At 45.1% G+C, this 18,714-nt stretch overlaps 1 protein-coding gene across 7 annotated transcripts in view; it reads right to left on the bottom strand.

The window, feature by feature from the left end:
- The window catches only part of TANC2 (tetratricopeptide repeat, ankyrin repeat and coiled-coil containing 2), a 145,324-nt gene that overhangs the window by 30,501 nt on the left and 96,109 nt on the right, over positions 1-18,714 (bottom strand). For all 7 annotated transcript variants that reach the window (XM_063178963.1, XM_063178961.1, XM_063178962.1 and 4 more), the window contains 4 exons: positions 17,606-17,739; positions 12,020-12,251; positions 10,014-10,180; positions 7,999-8,606 (listed from right to left, as the gene is read on the bottom strand). In XM_063178963.1, coding sequence (XP_063035033.1) covers positions 7,999-8,606; positions 10,014-10,180; positions 12,020-12,251; positions 17,606-17,739 — 1,141 coding nt within the window. The remainder of the gene's footprint in view (positions 1-7,998; positions 8,607-10,013; positions 10,181-12,019; positions 12,252-17,605; positions 17,740-18,714) is intronic.

The raw sequence follows: 18,714 nt of genomic DNA on the forward strand, positions 1-18,714 counted from the left end.
TCTGCTTGTTGGTGAAAGGCTCTTTGAGAATGTTTAGGAATGCTCTGTTGGATCTGTAACTGCATTAATCCTAAGCATGAACTGAAAATCCAGAAACTTCACCAGTGACACACCAGTGCAGTCAGCTCCCAAACTGCTCTTCAGCTGCAGCTGGAAGGGCATTCACCTAAATTTCATTACAGACATGACTTTGGTGTTATGAATAAGGCATGTACGAACTACTCCAGAAGAAGGTACAGTATTCATGAGTAATGCATTACCTCTGCAATGCTTCCCAGACCTTGGCTTTCAGCTGCTTGATAAATACTTGTTCTGTCAACATTAATTGGAAACTAAACCAGACTGCAACAGCACAGGCTTTTTTTTTTTTCCTTTAATACAGCAGAGTGGCAGTAATGATTTCTACATCAAGGAGCTCAGTGAAATGATATGCTTTGAATTTCACCACTGCAGAGTTTATCATCAGAGATTTTTCTATTTTTAATGTAAGGTTGTTGGTTTTTTTTTTTTTTTTGGTGAAAAATTAATAGCACTGCCAGCTCAGCTCCTGCAGCTTTAATCTGCTCTCTGTGCCTGTATCAACTCCTGCCATGGTCAGGAGTCTGCCTAGATGGGCACAGAGGTGTTTGTGTGCAGAAATGTGCATATATACAGTGTGTATATAGATAAATAATTATATATGTAAAAAAGACATTAAAATGAGTCTCTAACCATTCCAACACAGCATGAACCAGCACACACCAACAGCAGCTCTAAGGAAGGTAAGAGAAGGCTGCACAAGAGGTTATGTGGAATTATGGAATGGTTTGGGTTGGAAGGGACCCTCAAGTCCATCCAGTCCCACTGTGCCATAAGCAGGGACACTTTCCACTGTCCCAAACTGCTCCAAGCCCTGTCCAGCCTGGCCTTGGGCAGTGCCAGGGACCCAGGGGCAGCCACAGCTGTGCCAGGGCCTGCCCACCCTCACAGGAAAGAACATTTTCCCAATATCCGATTCAAACCTACTCTCAAGTCATTTTGAAGCCATTCCCCTTTGTCCTGTCACTCCGTGCACTTAAAAATAGAAGCTGGATCTGATCTCTACACAAAGTGTCCCTCATCCACCCAAACATGAGTCACACACAGCTCTGGGTGCAGAGCAAGACGCTGCTGGATGTTGGTACCTCAAGCACAGTCCCCAGGTGACCTCACTCCTCACGTCACAGATGGAAAAGGACAAATCTCACGGATGAAATACTGGTGGGGCCAAAGAGCAGTGAAACACAGCAGATTAAATGCAAAAGAAAAATACTGAAAGCTTCCAGATCTGTGCATCATCTAAACTCTTCCAGTTCTCAGGTAAAAAAAGATTTTAAAGAGTTTAAAATTACTCTGGGGTTAAGGCATTGTAACACCAGAGTAAAAGACAAGTAAAAAATAAATGAGAATCAGTCCTGTTCACTTCTGAACCTCCCAACATCCAAATCCCCTGATTTATACCCACATCTCCCCTCTTCCAGCTAATCCCATGAAAACATTCCCAAATCAAGAGATTTGACACTGTGCCCAGTGAATCTGGTCTTCAAAGAGATGTGTATTCACATTTTACTCAGCTCTGCCAAGTGTAATGTCATAACTGCAGTGCAGAGACTGATGTGTGCTCTGACAAAGCCCAGAGCCTCTCCCCTGCAGAAGGATAGCTGGATGTCTGTCCTGCACAAAGGCCAAGCCCAGCTCCAGGAGCCCCTCTCAAAGGAACAGTTTATCACCGAAATTGATTTATTGATATTTTTTTTTTTTTGTAATGTAGTTTCCCTCTGATGTCATAACTGCAAATTAACTTGGAAGGAATTCACATGATAAAAACAAATTTAAATAAAATAGTCAAGGCTACTCTCTCCTGCACAGCTGGAAGATGATTTTGCTCTAAAAGTGGGTCTTAATATTTCAGGAATAAAGTAAAAAGAAGAAATTCAGTAACATTTCTTTCTTCAACCAGTTTCTGGTTAACTCTATTTCTCTCTACTCCTCTCTTTTTGGTGGCTCGGTGCCACAGGATGAATTACTCTGTGAATATTTTGTTCCATATAGATGTGGAAATGGCCCAGCAGACAGAAGTTTAAAGTCCAGAAGAAAAGAAAAAGATCAGATTTTATGAGGACAGTAACCTAAGATACTGAATATATTCAACCCCTCCCTGCATCCCAGTGCTGAGGTTTGCATGGCTAACGAGCCAGTTAAAACGAGCTGATGTCCTTTATGGTGGCACCGATCACATCTGCTCTCCATCTCATCTGTCACCATTTATAACCTGTGCCTTTTCTCCTTGTCTCTTCCAACTGACACTGCAGCTGCAGTTCAGGGCAAAACCTGCACAAAAGTCACTTCACTGCACTGCCAAATCCCTCCTACAGACTCCCAGCTTGCTACCAGTGGCTTTAGCAATTTGGTTTTGATCTCTGATTTCTGCACAAGATTAGAAAGGGACTCCAGGACAGCTGGAGAGGGTCTGGAGCAACAGGACAAGGGGGAATGGCTTTCCACTGCCACAGGGCAGGGTTAGATGGGATACTGGGAAGAAATTGTTCCCCCTGAGATTGCTGAGGTCCTTGCACAGGTTGCCCTGTGGCTGTCCCATCCCTGGAAGTGTCCCAGGCCAGGCTGGATGGGGTTTGCACCATCCTGGTGGAGTGGAAAGTGTCCCAGCCCATGGCAGGGGTGGAACTGGATGGGCTTTGAAGTCCTTTCAACACAAATCCCTCCATGATTCTCTGACTAGAGTTAATATTTAGAGATGCTGGAGATGTGGGATTTGCATATGGTAAGTTTCCTTCAATCACTTTCTTGAGTTATTACCCATTCTTTTACATTTCAAAATTACTGGGTTCCAAGTAATGCAATAAAAAAACCCCAAACTTTTCTGGAAGACATATGGGATGCCTAAAAGTTGTTTTCTCAGAGTCAGCACTCCATTCTTGGTGAACAGATTGGGTTTGCCTCTCCAGCTTACTGGAGGACATGATGATGGACTCATCTCTGGGATTCACAAATATGGCACTCAATAAATAGGCTTGAGGGGTAAATTAAAAGAGTGAGAAATGTTTTATTCTCCTTCCCTTTGAATGGGTGCAGAGGAAGTTCTGCTCCAAACGACAGCTCAGCCACCACTTCTACCAAAATTAGAGCTGTGGAAATGATGAACAGCCAGACCTGGTCATTAATTGCACTAACTGAGCACAGGCCTTGCACAAGTGCAGATGACCAGACAGCAGGCTGGGCAAGGAAACAACCTGACCTCATGTATTTTGGGGGCATCCAGCCCTTGGCTGGGGATGGCAAAACAACTGACAACACGTCCCTTGTGGCTGTGCTGATGTGGAGAGTGCTGCCTGCACCTTGGGGCAGTCAGAGAGCCCACTGTGAGCTACAACATTGCAGAGCTACAAAACTGGCACTCTGGGACAATGAAAAAGACATTAAGACACAATTCCAAGTGTAAAGGAGTGCTGAATAATGACAGCAGCCCCTTTCCAATTTGGAAAACCTGATTACTCCATCTCTGGCCCCACAAGGTACTAGTGGGCACTGCATTATTTTTAATTTTCTGCCTAATATATAAGGAATTCAAATAAATTCTAAACCCATTATTTTGCTTCACCTTGAATTCAAATAATGCCTCTGCTTTGCTGGGTAAAATCTATCCCTCGTGGATGTGGAGAAAACAATTAAGACCTACCCTGGGTTTTGGTGAACACTTGATCATTTCAGCTAGCAATAAATCTGAGTATATTTTAAGAGCTTTTGAGAGTCTTGTAATAAAAAAGAGAAAGAAAATCAATTAATCCATGCACCATAATGCCCAAGTGATGGCCATACGGAGGACTGATCTGGGGGTAATTTTTAAGAAGTTAAGACATGTAATGCAAGAACCAACTCCCCATTTAAAGCTGTTTGTTTATTCCTGAATTGCTAGAAATATCACTTTCACCAACTTCTTTTCTCTCCCAACTTTCTAAATGAATTATCTTTACACTGAGGACTGTTATTTGTCAATCAGATTCAGCATTCCATCAAAATAAAACAAAACCCCCCAATTTTGCTCCAAAGCCTTCACTCCATCATTTTGCTGGGTAATACATAAAAACATTAATTTCGTGCAGGGGAAGTCTCCACTTGCAATGCGATCTCGAGAGAGAAAAAGGAAAATGTAAAATACCTACAGAAAAAGGAAAATGTAAAATACTGAAAGACAGCTCTGCCAGAAACCATGGCAACTGGGGTGTTGGATGAGAGCTGTTTCCTTCTGCCTGCACTGCTGCTGCGTGTTTATCCATGCAGGGTATCTTCAGCTGGGGTCTGACAAACAGATTTGGTTGATGGATGTCAAAGAGGAGGGGAGAGGTGGGGAAATGGCCTTGCTGTGGGTTCACAAAATGGTTATTCCTCAAAACCCAGTGCCCTAGGAAGAGCAAAGCTGCACCAAAGGCACCGACCGGCTCTGCCAAGCTCCAGCCGTGCACAGCCTGTCTGTGCCCCAGGGACCCTGCAGGCCAGACAGGGATGGGGTTTGGGCTTCAGCTCACCCCAGTCAGCAGCCAGAGGAGGCCAGATGAACTGCTCCAAGGGGGCTCAAGGAGATGGGAGTGACTGCCTGAGCAACAGACACCTGGATGGCAGCCCCTAAAATCAGGGGAGTTTTGGCTTCACCAAGCCAGAGGTGAAGCACCTAAAGAGGTGAGGATCTAAAATGCTTTATTTTGCTAAGGTCCCATGGATGCTGGGACACCCCCAAGCAGCACAAAACCTCTTCCCTCAGCCACCAGCACCAGCACCTGGTGGTCCAATGCCACCCTGAGACACAGAAGCCCAAACTGGGATACTCATACAGCAACAGCACCAAGAGTATCTTTATCCCACTCAGCTTTCCTGAGCAAGGGTAGAAAAATCTGTGAATCTGCTTCAAAACCTTGTGTGTGGGGTAGAGGAGCAGCCTGGAAAGATTCACTTCATCCAGCCCTGTCAGAGCTGGAAACATCTCCTGGGGAGCCCATCATCCTGAGATTCCTCATAACTCAGCTGGAGGAGATGCTTCCCAGGCACTCCTCGTCTGACCTACTGCAGCCTTGCAGCTCAGGATGAAATTAATCACCCTAATTTCTCTCCTCTGACTATAAAGCAAGTCTAGACAAGTAACTCAGATGTTTACACTTAAACCTGGATAAAGTAATTTCACTTCTGGGGTCCATATCTGACTACTGCTCTCTTACTGCCTTGCCAGGGAAAATCACTTCATGTCTGTCTTGCTCACAGCCCTTTCAGCAGCAGCAAAAGCATAAAACATTTATTAGTGTTGTAAAAACATGGAAAATAATTGCATAGACGTTTCTGATTAAGTCTGGGCAGAGAAAAGCACTGCATTAGAGCAGAATTTAGGTTTAGAAATACAAGTAGTAAGAACTACTTTCTCCAAGCACCAGTCACAAAGGATTGGGTCTTCCCCTAAAATGTTTTATGCTATTTGTCAAGGAAGCCACTTGTGCAAGCACATCAAGTGGTTGATGTGCTGGCCTGACAGGCTGGGGAGGTCATTACTGCAATGCTGGTTAAGTGCTCTGACAAATGCCTCACTGGAGCCCTGTGTTAAAAAATGGAGGGGTCCCTCTCTGGGGAGAGCAGCAGTGAGATTGTTCCCCTTCAGAGCCAATTAGCCTTTGCTTTGGACACCAAACGCATGATGAGGGTTCAGAGAAGAGGGTCAGCATCTCAACAGGCTGACCAAAACCCCAGAGGGTGGATATCTGCTGTTTTTCTTAAAAGCATAGAAAAATGTGATAATTCCTGGACACGGTGTTCCTGCTCTCCCCTCCCCTCTTTTCCATGCTTCTGAGGACATGAGAACTCGCTCTCACTAATGAAATCAGGGAGATTAGCCCAGCTGCAGTGCTGGGATATGAGTGGACACGAGGCCCATTATCCCAATTTCCTTCATAATGGTCTCACACCTGGACACTCTGTCAGGGTCAGTCAATTAAAAGCAGCCTCACAAACCCACATTTCACTTCAAAGCTCTTCTTGCAGGGAAAAATATCAGCCTCAGCAACCTTATTCTTCACCTACTGTCACCGTACTGACAGGGTAGGGTCAAACTGCTTCATGTATGACAACCCTGAGGACTGCTCTGTACAGTTGTCATGTCTTCTCAATGCCCAAGCGAGCAGAAAGAAATCCATCTGGCTGTGAACAAACCAGATGCAGGCAAATTTTCACAGGCTACTGCTGTGAGCTCTGTCAGTGGCCAGCTCTGCTTCTCTTCCAAGAAATAAAATGAAAAATCATGACTTAGCTTAATTGCTGCTCAGGGTTTCCCATGCTCTGAGCTCAGTATCAGCTGGACAGGAGGATTTTGTGGAGCGTTGTAGCTCAGGGATTCCTCTCTATTAATCTCTGGATTGTATCTGGTTTCATTAATTACCATCAGAGCATAATGTAATTAGTGCACATTATAAATCAGAGATACATATTAGTCCTCCAGTATGTATGGGCTCATGCCCGTGGTAGTGAGAGCCTGTTGATGCACTGGAATTTCTTTTTGCCTGTGGGAAGGAGCTAAGCCAGGTCAGCTCTGTGGGGATAGCACAGAGCATGAGTGGTCTCCATAAAGTCATCATTAATTTCCTCACAATAATGGCACATATGAGATGGAAAGTGATATCTGAAAATCTCCTAAATAGTCTTGAGGGCAGCACAATGTGTTTGTGATGCTTGGGAAAGGCAGCACCAAACCCAAATCTAGAGCAAAAATCTTTCTGGTGACCTGCTGAGTGAACATGGTCCAATTTGTACCTTCATGTTGATTACACACTTTGTTTCAGTGCAGAAACATCTAAAGTGCAACACATCTGAATTTCCTTCTGAATCTGGCGCTCTAAGAGTGAAATTTCCCACCACTGTGAAGATGAAGAGAATTTCTGGACCCTCAGTCCCAGGTAACTCAGCCACAGGCACTGCTACCACCCACAGCACCCAATACACACCTCACCATCAGGGAAGCATCCTGCACCTAGATTCTATTTTCATGGTACTGATGGAAAGCAGTGATTAGGAAAGCAGTGACTTTTCTGAGCTGCTCTTGTTAGGGATCATTCTGGCAGGTGCTGTGTGACCAGTGATAATTGCCAGGAGCACTGGCTGCTGTCCCCTCACCCAGCTCACAGCAAGCTCTCTTGCAGCCAGGCCACACAAATCCAGTAGCACCAGGTGGGAGTGACTGGGATGGAGGAAGCTCCGTGATTGTAATTTTAAATGGGCAGAAAAATGAAGCAAAACTTATGAGGGTAAATGATGAGAATTACAGTCAGATGGTGTGTTTCCACTTGTCACTAGAAACAAAAGTCACGTTGTTGATAAAGATCATTTGGCTTAGAGAATATAAATCTAACTGTGATTAAATTCTGTTCCCTGTGAGCTAAGCCAGGAACTCAGCTGCTGTCAGAACAGAGATTACAGATGCATTTACAGTGCAAAACCACTACAGAACAATTCTGTTCTTTATTTTGTTTTCAAAAAAACCTTTAGTAGAACTATGAGGAGCACAACTACCTAAGATATATCCACACTACTCATCTTTCCACTTCTTATCTTCTACTTCCTGTGCTTTTGATACCTATGGAGAAAGGGATGATGATGCCCCTTCTCCAGGGCTGAGCTGGCAGGAGTAACCTGCCCCTGCTGATAACTGAGCTAGGCAGCCTGGGGCCTTCTGAGGAACAGCTCATCTCATTCTAAAGATGAGTGCTAGGTTTGCCAAGTCAGGTGTGTGCCCAGGGGTGCTTGTTTCTTTCCAGGAACAACATAAAGACCTCAGGTGATCAGGACAGAACACAGAGACCTAAGGTGTACACAGAGCAAACTGTGTACAGAGTAACTGCAGCCACGTGCAACTTCATAAAATAAGATGATTCAGGTAACAGTGTAGAGTAACACACTGGTAAGCTCTGGTTTCTCAGAGCATTTGCTTACCTTGGATCACAAAGAAACTTGGTTTTTTCACCTTCTTCTCTCCAAATAAGCCATTCTCGGAAAGAGGGATGAACAAACATTCGCGTCATGTCTCTACGTTTGATAAGAAACATAGAAAGGTTCTCCATCCTCTGCTGAAAGTCCTCCCACTCCAAAGTGCCCTCAATGTTACCTGCATTAATGGCCTGAAAAATATGTTCATCTGTTAATGGGTGCAGAGAAGCCACTGCCACGTTCAAGAGAGGCATGACCCGATCAAAGGAAGACTGTGTTGGGAACTTCATATTGCACTGCAACAGGTACACTTCGGACAGGGACACTGGCACCACTTTGTAGCTGGAGCTTTTTAGAACTAGGTATCCTTTCTCTATGAGATCAAAAGTAAGTTTCAGGTATAGGTAGGAGCCTTGGCTCAAGGTCTTGAGGTGAGAACTGAGTTTGCCAAACGTAGTGTTGTCCATTTTGCCGTTGAGCGAGATGTTGTTCTGGATCTCCGAGCTGCTGTGGATGCGGTGAAGGATGTATGCCTGCAGGTCCTGGTCGATGGCTTCATTCTCCTCCAGTCTATCCAAAAATATTCTGTGGAAGGGCAACAGCTTAATTATTTCCTACAAAGAAAGAAAGAAAAAAAGATACTCATGCCTGCAGTGTTTACTATTCATTAAGCAGACTTAGTTTCGATTACAACAGCACCTTTGAGACTCCTTTAAGACCTCCCATCAGGGCAAGAACACAAACAGCAGTTTGTGCCCTCAGGGCCTCACACTCCCATCTATAATCAAGCAGGTTGTGTGTGACACATGACTGATATAAAAACAAGGGACACTTTCTAACAGTACATCCATGGAAAGGGCTGGTAAATTCACACAGAGAGTGCCCTTATCATTCCCATCCCTCCCAACCACGGATTGACCTCCCATTCCTTCTGCTGTCCAGGACATCCAGATGACAGATCTGAGGCCACAAGAAACTTGCTGAAGCTGAGACCTCCCTGGGAGCCTCCTTCTGCATTCTACATCCACAAATGCACAGAAACATCAGGACAGACAACAGTGAGTATTTTCCAGTGCAAAGCAACTGTGCCTGTCTGCTGCAGGACACTGCGCTCAGGAAAACCTCATCTACTGAATTCCCTGGTTCAACATAAACCAAAAATCACCAAAGGCCTCTCCAAAGAAATTCTTGCCTCACGTGCTCTCAGTCACTGTGAGGAGAGGAGAAGTGATGCAACAGACCTGTACAAGGCCAACTCCAGGAAAGCCAGAAGCTCCCCAACAAAACAGAGAGGGAGAGCACAGTGCGAACTCGAGTGGCAGTGAAGACTTTACGGATGCAAAACCCTAATTAGATGAGGAATTCAAGTCATTGGGATCCAATTTGTTTACAAAGATTTCTTCCAAATGATGTTTAATTTACTCCATTACTGAGCGAAAAATGGACCCCAGCACTCAACAGCAAATAGTCTGTGCTCTGCTGGATCTTGGGAAGCAGCTGCCATTCCCAGTGACAATGACTATGTGGGCACTGGCTGCCCTGATGGGGCTGGAACCACTCAGCTCCCTGCTGACCTGCTCACAACAATCTTGAACTGAGCAACATCTTGGCCTAATCAGACTGAAATCATCATGCTCTGGGTCACACTGAAAGGAATGAAGATCCAAATTCCTCTGCCCTTCCTTCCACATGGAGCTATTAGGAAGGCAGGGCCTGGTGTCTGGCAGCCTTCCTAATGGCTCCATGAGTCAGGCCCTACTGGCATGTGAACAGTCTCAGAAAATGATGTGAGCTATTTGCTGATGAACATTTATTTACATGAATAAGCTATGATGGATTAGATCCTTCCAAAGCTGTAGAGTGAGCCTAAGGACATGGATGTAAATCCAAGAATAAAAAAGCCAAAAGGATAACCTGAAATAAAGGTTTTGAGCAAATCCAGAACATCCAATAAGATCTTCTTTACCAGAGTCCCATCATGACAATGACACAGTTTATCCCTGTTTTGGGTCTCAACATACCTGTAGACTTGTCCTGACTGTCACAACCAGCTTCAGCCAGGAAGGGAATTTTCCAATCATTTTGCTCAGGAACGATACTATGGTGTCTCCATAATCTGGCTTGTGAAATTCAGCCTCATTTAAACCATCAATTAATATAATGAAATCTTCATCAGGGATCTTCCTCTCTGAGAGAAAGAGAAAAAGCATTTATTGGATAGGCCATAGACACACAACCATAATGTACTGCAACGTCACTACAGAGTTTTAAACCATGAGCAGATATTGCAAAAGAAGAAAACACCTACAGCAGCAGCACCTTTTTAATGATACAATAATTGCATATTGACCTTTACAGATCATCTCATTCCACCCTCCAGCTGGGTGGACAGGGACACCCTGTTGTTGTTCCAACCTGGCCTTGAAAATACTACAAGAAGTAAATCATGGACTGTTTAAGCAGGATTTTTTTTTGCTGCTGGAGAATACAGTTACCCAGGTGATGCTGACAATGCAGTCATTTTTTCTTTGTCAGACACTGAGAGCTGAGTATGGCTTTACAACTAATGGTAGAGATACCTTTGGACTTGTAGCTTAAGCTCAAGGGGTATCTTCTCGATGGTAAATTTGTCTAGTAAGACTCAAAACCAGGTGTAAAATGTGAAATCTGAGTCTATTGATGGCATAGGCTATTCACATGTACTATATGTCAGAATTTAGGGCAGATGGGGGTCGACCTCCTTGACAAGAAAAATAAGAATCCTCCAAAACACTCTGAAATCAAGAGCAGAAACATCTCCCAAGGAGCTACTGTAATAAACAAGAATTATTTTCCTCTAGAGCAGCAGTTCCTAAATGTATCCTTTTTCTTTTTGCCAAGAGTGATGATAGGAAAGAGCAACCACGCTCCTTCCACAGTGACATTTCCCCATGCCAGGAAAACCAGCCACTGCCATGCTGTGCTGGCTCTGCATATGCTTTGTGCCTGGTGGAACAGGGCAGGTTGGACCCAGATGCTGCTGCTCAGAGCTTGGACACAGCTTTGAAGAGCTGATTTGAACATCAGGGCTTTGAATCTGCCAGAAGCTGCATCTCCTTCATGTTGGATCTTACACTGTAGTGTGTAGGGTGGTAACAAAATTAACTGAACTATTTTTGCAGCCAAGATGCAGCACAGGCACAGTAATAAACATGATTCTGCAGGACAACAGTCTTGAACTCTGCAATGCTCTGACAGTTTTCATGGCAACGAGCAAAGATCTTATATTTAGTGACTGTCACAATGAATTACTTATAACTTGCAGAGGGGAGAAAGAAAAGAAGACAAAATCAATGCTGTATTAGAAAAAGCTCTGTTATCAGAATAGGGCTTGTCACCAGCTCCCCCAGAAGCTTTACACGTGGTGTCTATGGACTTTTTGATACCAGTCCTTTGGTGAAAGCTTCAGATTCTCCAAAACCCACTAAATAGTGACAGGGAAAGGGAAAAAAAAGTCACCCCTACACAAATAAATCAGAACATTTTCCTGTAAGCAGTGCTGTGAATGGAAATGGTTGCTTGTTTTTACCTTGAGAACTGCAAGGACAGGTTTGGGAAGTGAAAGAAGAAAGAAACGGGAAGGCCAAATGGGATATTGGGAAAAAATTCCTTCCTGTGAGGGTGGGGAGGCCCTGGCACAGGTTGCCCAGAGAAGCTGTGGCTGTCTCTGGGTCCCTGGAAGTGCCCAAGGCCAGGCTGGATGGGGCTTGGAGCAGCCTGGGATAGTGGAAGGTGTCCCTGCCCATGGCTGCGGGTGGAATGGGATGAGCTTTAAGGTCCCTTCCAACCCAAACCATCCCATGATTCTCACTCTTCCCAGCTTCACCAGCTCCCACCTCTTCCCTTCAAGCTCCAGAAGCGACGCCAACCGATCAATCCATCGCTTCATTCAAACACCCATAACCCAATTTAGCACCATTTAAAAAAAAAAACCACAATAAAAACAGGCACGTGGGAGAGGCTGGGGCACGGCAAGGAGCAGCAGTACCTTTGTGCAGGCTCTCCAGGGGCTCCAGGACGCCCCTGCGGAAGGAGGCCATGGGGTCCTGCACGCAGGAGCGGAGGCTGAGCAGGCTCTGCAGGTGCGGCTCGCGCAGCAGCTGCTCCCGGTACGCCACGAACTGCGGCGAGCGGCAGAGCAGCGCGGCCACGTTGTGCACGAACTCGGGCACCAGGCAGGTGTAGGCGTTGTCAGCCTGGCAGTAGTGGTAAGCTACGACCTAGCAAAGAGAGAAGAATGAAAAATCCCCGCGTCTTCATCAGAGCTGGAAAAGCAGCGGTTTTTCCTCTGGTGAGTTTGAGCTGTTCTGACAGGTGAAGTCTTTTAAGAGCAACGAGTGTTAACTACCTATGACAAGAATCCAGACAAATCAGTTGGTAAAAACAGGCACTGATGCTGAAAAATGACTGGACCTCCCACTTGATGAATAAATGAAATTAAGCCGTAGCTGTTTGCAGAGACAGACAGTGACAGCGGCTGACGTCTCTGAAGTGCTGTGCTGAGCTTGTTCTGTGCTCAGTTCTGTTTAAGAACTAGGTGCCAGTAAAAACTTGTGATTGTTTTCTTGAACTTATTCTCTATTTGCTTTGTTTTCACATGTCAAGCTCTGTGGAAGTGGACAGACAGCACGCCCTGAGTCCATCACAGTGAGGCAACACCGTGGGTACAGATTCCCCTGAGGCGGGGGCGATGGCAGCTCACTGTACTTTACTCATACATTGTGATCCCACACTTCATTAAAAAAATTAATTCAATTTAAAAAAAAAAAGAAAAAAAAAGTTATCCTTTTCCCAGCTTTCCCCTGACTTTTCCAGCTCAGCAAACCCTGCTAGAACCCTGCTACATTCTGCCCACTTATTAAAATAAGCAGAAAACCAGTGATATCTTCTCAGGCCATGCTGCCAACCTTCTTGTTTTCTTTTGCAATATAAAAAAGGCCCTCAAAAATCTGTGTCTGTTTGTGAATCCCCTGGGAAGCTGCTCTGGCACCACTCCAGCCCAGCTTCTCCTGCTCCCTTGCTGCCTCCAGCCTCAGGCACTGCCTGCCCATTTGGAATGAGCCTCTGCCAGGGCACAAAGCTTTTCTCCAGCTCCCATTCTGGACTAGGTTTTCTTTTCAAGCATCACAGAGTATCCAAAAATATCCCAGCAAGGCAGGTGGGAGCAGTTCTGTACCAAAACCACCACTGCCCCGGAGCACCGTAGCACAGAATGTTGCAAAATAAATTGCATTTTTGAACTTGGGAAGGACAATATAGCTGAGAACACTGTGAAAAGGAAAAGCTCCTCTGGAGCTCAGGGCAGCTGGGATGAAATGTGCCCATGGCTTTGGACATGATGAAGGCTTTCTGTCTCTCCACCTGCAAAACCTGTCCCTTAGATAACAGGGTGGCCAGGGCAGTGAAGGATGGTACCAAGGAATGAACACATCAGGCTGTGGGGTCCTCACCCACTGCTGGTTCAGCACTGGCTTTTAATTTTCAATATGAAATTACCCATGGGATATAATGCAGTAATTTCCTTTCCCAGTCAAAACGAGGTCTGACACATGCAGCGATGAGAAAGCTGGGCTGTTATTTCAAGCATCAAGCTCTAATACATGTATTTAAGTTTTAATGGATACCTCCAAATTCCTTACAGAATTTTTCCTACCAGACAGTTAAAATATAATGAATTCCCCCAGAGAACAGCACTATGTTAAGTAATTACAGAGGTAATGATTTCTTTTCATCAATCCTATTTATTTGGGGATTATAACTTGTGCATTCAAGTTGCCATTCCTTGATATCAGGTTGCACTAACAGAAATTACTCTGATTTCCTATGCAATTTGTGTGTAGACACAAAAATAGTCTCTTTTAATGAAAGGCAAATATATTTCTTCCAGGAATCTGAAGAGTCATGTCACCGAAAAAGGGTCACCCATAATCATCATCACCATCAGATTTTGGGACACACATGCAATTACAACCCAATTAATTTCAGCCACTTTTCATGCATTACAGTTGGACTTGATGATCTTAAGAGGTCTTTTCAAACCTTAGCATTCTGTGATTCCATAATTCCTGATCTCTGTGCTTGATTTATGGGTGTATCACCTAAGCCTTATAACCAGTAGGATACACATAATGCTTAATGGGTGGATCTGAAGCTAAAGCAGTAAGCAAAGGAAGATTCTGGGAAGTCAACCAAAGCAAAGGCAGAATGACGTTCTTAGAAAATGCAACCTGAGCCAGAATTTCATCTTGATGTTATTTATTCTCTGTGACATTTTCTCTCAAATCACAGAGAGGCTGCCAAACGCCAGTGCTGCGAGCGGAGCCTGGTGCTGGAGACGGGGCTGAGAATCAGGCTCCTCGCTTACATGGAGCTGGGTGGGAAGCAGTTTTCTCACACTGTAAAACTTTTCAAGTTTTACAATCCTGTTCCACCCTTGGGAATGAGACCAGGTGAATGTGAGAAGTGTAAGAGCCTCCAAGATGGCAAGGGGCTGGCGTGGATGGGACTCACCCCAAACAGGTTCAAACAAGGCAGAATGACGTACTTAGAGAATGCAACCTGAGCCAGAATTTGCCATCACACCTCCTCTGTGGCTTGTCTTGGCTTCCTCTGGAAGTGTGTCATGCAAGAGCAGCCAATCCCTCCTGGACCAACCTCCCAGACCCCTGAGCTCACAGCAACACCCCACTCTTAAAGAGCTTCAGCATTGTATTTCAACCTTTAACAAGTTGGTTTTTTTCTGACCCATACAAAACAGCTTCAAATAAATGCAGTGTAACACTGACCTGCCACTATGCCTCATGCCAGGCACAATGCTGGCTGGGAAAATGGAAATGGCCATTAGCACTGCATGTGACTGTGACCCAGTATGTGGCACGTGTGACCCAGTTTATTGGGAATGCTCATTACCTTTACATAGCTGAGTATGCTGGTAAATGCTTTCTGAAGCTCATTAGTGGCCCAGGGCATCAAGGCTCAGCAGCAATGAATCCCTTCACCTCTGCGTAGGGTAGGAGCACTCTGTTTTTATATGCCTGCAGCAATGTTAGTGATGCTTTGGATATGGCTGGGAGGATGGGGAGAAGAGCCTCTGGAGCCACCAGCTGTGTTCAGCATCAGAAAAATGAACTAATGCAATGGATGGGCAGCTCCTCCACCAGCTGCTCTGCACGGGGTACAACCCATTAGTGTAGCTGAGCTGGGTTTCAGGTCCATTTGTTAAAGTGCTGCTACCACACAGCATCCAGAAACCCAAAGAATAAAGCTGTTCAATGGGTTAGTTAAAACTGGATAGCCAGTCCATTAAAAATCCTCTGTGAGTAGAGGATAAACCTTCAGGGAAAAGGAAAGGTCAGCATGGCAGGACCAAGTCCAGCTCCTGCTTGCCAGTCAGCAGTTACTTAGTTCTAAAATTAATGATTTGTTAATCTCTGACATTAAGAGCTAAATGCAAACTTTGCCCCCAAGTATTCACTGTATAAAAACCAGGCATAAAAGTACAACCCTGAGTAATCCAGAGGAGGAAAAGCAACTGTTTGCTCACCTTTCATTTCTGTCATCACAGATACACAACTTCTGAATATTGGGATAAGTGACATTTTCAGAGGGAAGGGGAGTGGGTGAGAGGACAACGAGCTTCCCACCAGCATTCTGGAGCCTGTACCAGCCATTACCTAAGACTGTTTGTATATTATTAATCTGCTTTTGTAATGATCTGCATTTCTCCAGCACAGGGACCTCAGCCCAATCTGAGAACATTCTGCTCTGCTCAGTGCAGGCAGAGGTGGAACATCTGCACACAGCTTTCTCCAGCTCCTCACATATGGTTCCTCCAGCTCCTAAAATAACCCTGACAATTGTGGTTGTCCATCACTGTCAACACTTTCTTCTGTGCTTCAATTCTGACTTCAGTGTAAACACAACTATAAAACACACACATCCAAGAAACACTTTTCCATCCAGAAAAACCAAAGGACCCTAAAACCCTTCCTAAAGAGTCTGCAGCCAAGGTACAACAACATATTTTTACTTTAATTTTGGCTGTAAGGATTGTTTTTAGCTCTTTCTCCAGTGATCAGAGAGGCAAAAAAATCTTCAGTGAGCAATCTATGCTGTGGATGTGACACAGTGTTTGAAAGAGCCATATTCCTTACCTTTTCCAAGAGGAAACAAGCTAAACCAGCATCCATTTATCAATTACATACCCAGCAGGATGACTTAAGCACTCAGGGGAAGTGATAGATGAGGTATTTTAAGCAGAGATAGCACACTTTACTGCCCTTTCTGGTAGTCTGCAGAGCTTCAGATTTGCAAGGAATACAATGACTAATGCAGCCTGAACAAAACCAGACCTGGGCATTGCATTCCTTTCAAGAACTCCATGTGGAAGAGGAGAGTATCAAATCTTAGTATTTGTTTATGCAGCACACGCTACCTGCCTGGCTATCTGTGTGCAGCAGGAAAGCAGACAGGACAAGACAGTATCTGGCACAAAAAGCCAAGCAAAACACGTCCTGGTAATAACTTCAAACAGAGACTTTTCTTGCTGTTTTCCTCTCTGAAGTGGGAGGAGGTGACAGGAAAGCATTACCTGCTCCCATCCTCCCAAAAGGTGGAGGAGGAGCAAGAGCAAACTCCTTGGATTTCAAAGCAATAGAATGGCACCTTCCCATCTCCACAGAATTAGGGTTAAATCTCAGTAATACAATAAAATTCAAGCTGTAAATCTTACGTACATAAGTGACAGTGTTCCATATGTTCCACACAAACCATTCCTGCCAAAACAGCCAGTAATTTGTATATTGTTCCAAAGGCTATGGTCTACTTTGGAGAATTTTCCAAAAAATTCCCAAGTGCACACACAGCATTAACACTCAGCTTGTGCCTTCCCCAAGTACAGTATCTGCCCTTTTCAAACAAAACACTGCTCAAAGACTGAGCAATTTTGTTCTCAGTGCTGAAGAAAAACCACAATTATTTCAATAATTGTGTCATATCCTAACATTTGCAATGAGGAAGTAGGCTATGAAAGACAAACACGGAAGTGCATTCGATCTAGAGGGAGTTTCATTGTAGAGAAATAACTATCCTGGGTACTAAAACCCCTTCCAGAAGTCTCTCTCCCTTGAGGTTCCCCAAGGGAGCATTTGAACAGAGGGATTTTTCTAAGTGACGTCAAGAGGGAGAAGTTCCAAGGAGTGGCTTGAGAAGTTCCAAGGACTAAAGCTGCCCATTTCCCAAGGAGTCCCCAGCCCCAGCTAGGGCAGTGCTGTACCTCTGAGGCCAATCTCCACATGGCCCTTTCCCCAAGGAGCCTCGAGCAGGAGGCCAATCTCTGCATGGCCCTTTCCCGAGAAGCCCCCAGCCCTGAGCAGGAGCCAATCTCTTGCACGGCTCTTTCCCCAGGACCCCCCAGCCCCGAGCAGGAGGTCAGTCTCCTCATGGCCCTTTTCCCCAGGAGCCTCCAGATCTTTTCCCCAGGAGCCCCCAGCCCCAAGCAGGTGCCATACCTGTGAGGCCAATCTCCTCATGGCCCTTTTCCCCAGGAGCCCCCAGCCCCAAGCAGGTGCCATACCTGTGAGGCCAATCTCCTCATGGCCTCCTCCTGGCGCCGCCGCATCTCGGGCGTCCCCGGGCAGCTCCCGCTGGCGATGGATGCGTGGGCAGAGGGCGGCTGTGCCAAGGGCAGCTCCCGGTTGGCATCCACATCTGCCCAAGGGAAGAAGTTAGGACAAGCACTGACATTATTAAAAACTAGGCAGCTGCTGCTTTCTAGGTTAAAAATACTTCCCCCACAAATACTCTGGTTGGGATTTCAGGGATTTCCAGGCCAGAGGCTTCTCAAGAAACTTCTTTTGGAAGCAGAAAATGACCACTAAGAAAAAGCCTTGAGTTTGTCTTATTCATCTTCCCCACTGTAATTTCATTGACTTCTAAATAATGACAATAATGGAGTGAACTGGGCCCTCTGGCAGGCTCTGCCCTCAGGTTTGGTGGATTTGAGTGCAGAGCTCTCCTGCTCTCCACTTCTGCCAGCAGACCTTCCCTTGTTATGAACAATCACTGGTTAATTTGGTTCCAAGTCCTCCTTCAGCACAGACAGCCAATTTTTCTGAATTACAGGCCTATTTTCTAACATAAATAAACGAGGAGCCCCAGCTAATACAGCCATCTGAAGCCCATTAATTTAATCAGGGGGAGAGGAGCAGGAGCAGCACAAGGACCTGGAAAAGGCTCGCAAGCAAGTAATAAATTATCCTGGAATCATCTCTGGCGAGTTTAACTGTGTTCTAGTGCATTTTAGCTGCTTCTTTTGCTTGGTAAAGCAGAAATTGGCTTTACCAGCAGATTGCTACAGAAGCTCATCCACCTGGCTTTTGTGGATAACATTCCCAAACTATTTTTATTTTCATTTCAAAGTACTCATATGGAGGGTTTTTGAATGGCACCATAACATGCAGCACTTGGTGATGTCTAATTATTGATTATTTTAAGAACACCACCACTCTGAAGTGCTGTCTGTGCTGGCAGAGGATTCTCCTGACTGGATTGCTGCAGTGCATCCCTGAGCTTGACTGGAAATAATCATGCAAACAATGACCCATTTAATGGGCAAACAACAGAGGAGAACGACTGCTGCCTCCATAATTAAACCCTGAATGTGTTAGAATGAGGCACTTTCTT

Source organism: Melospiza melodia, chromosome 30, assembly GCF_035770615.1.
Source record: "Melospiza melodia melodia isolate bMelMel2 chromosome 30, bMelMel2.pri, whole genome shotgun sequence".
Taxonomy (NCBI): domain Eukaryota; kingdom Metazoa; phylum Chordata; class Aves; order Passeriformes; family Passerellidae; genus Melospiza; species Melospiza melodia.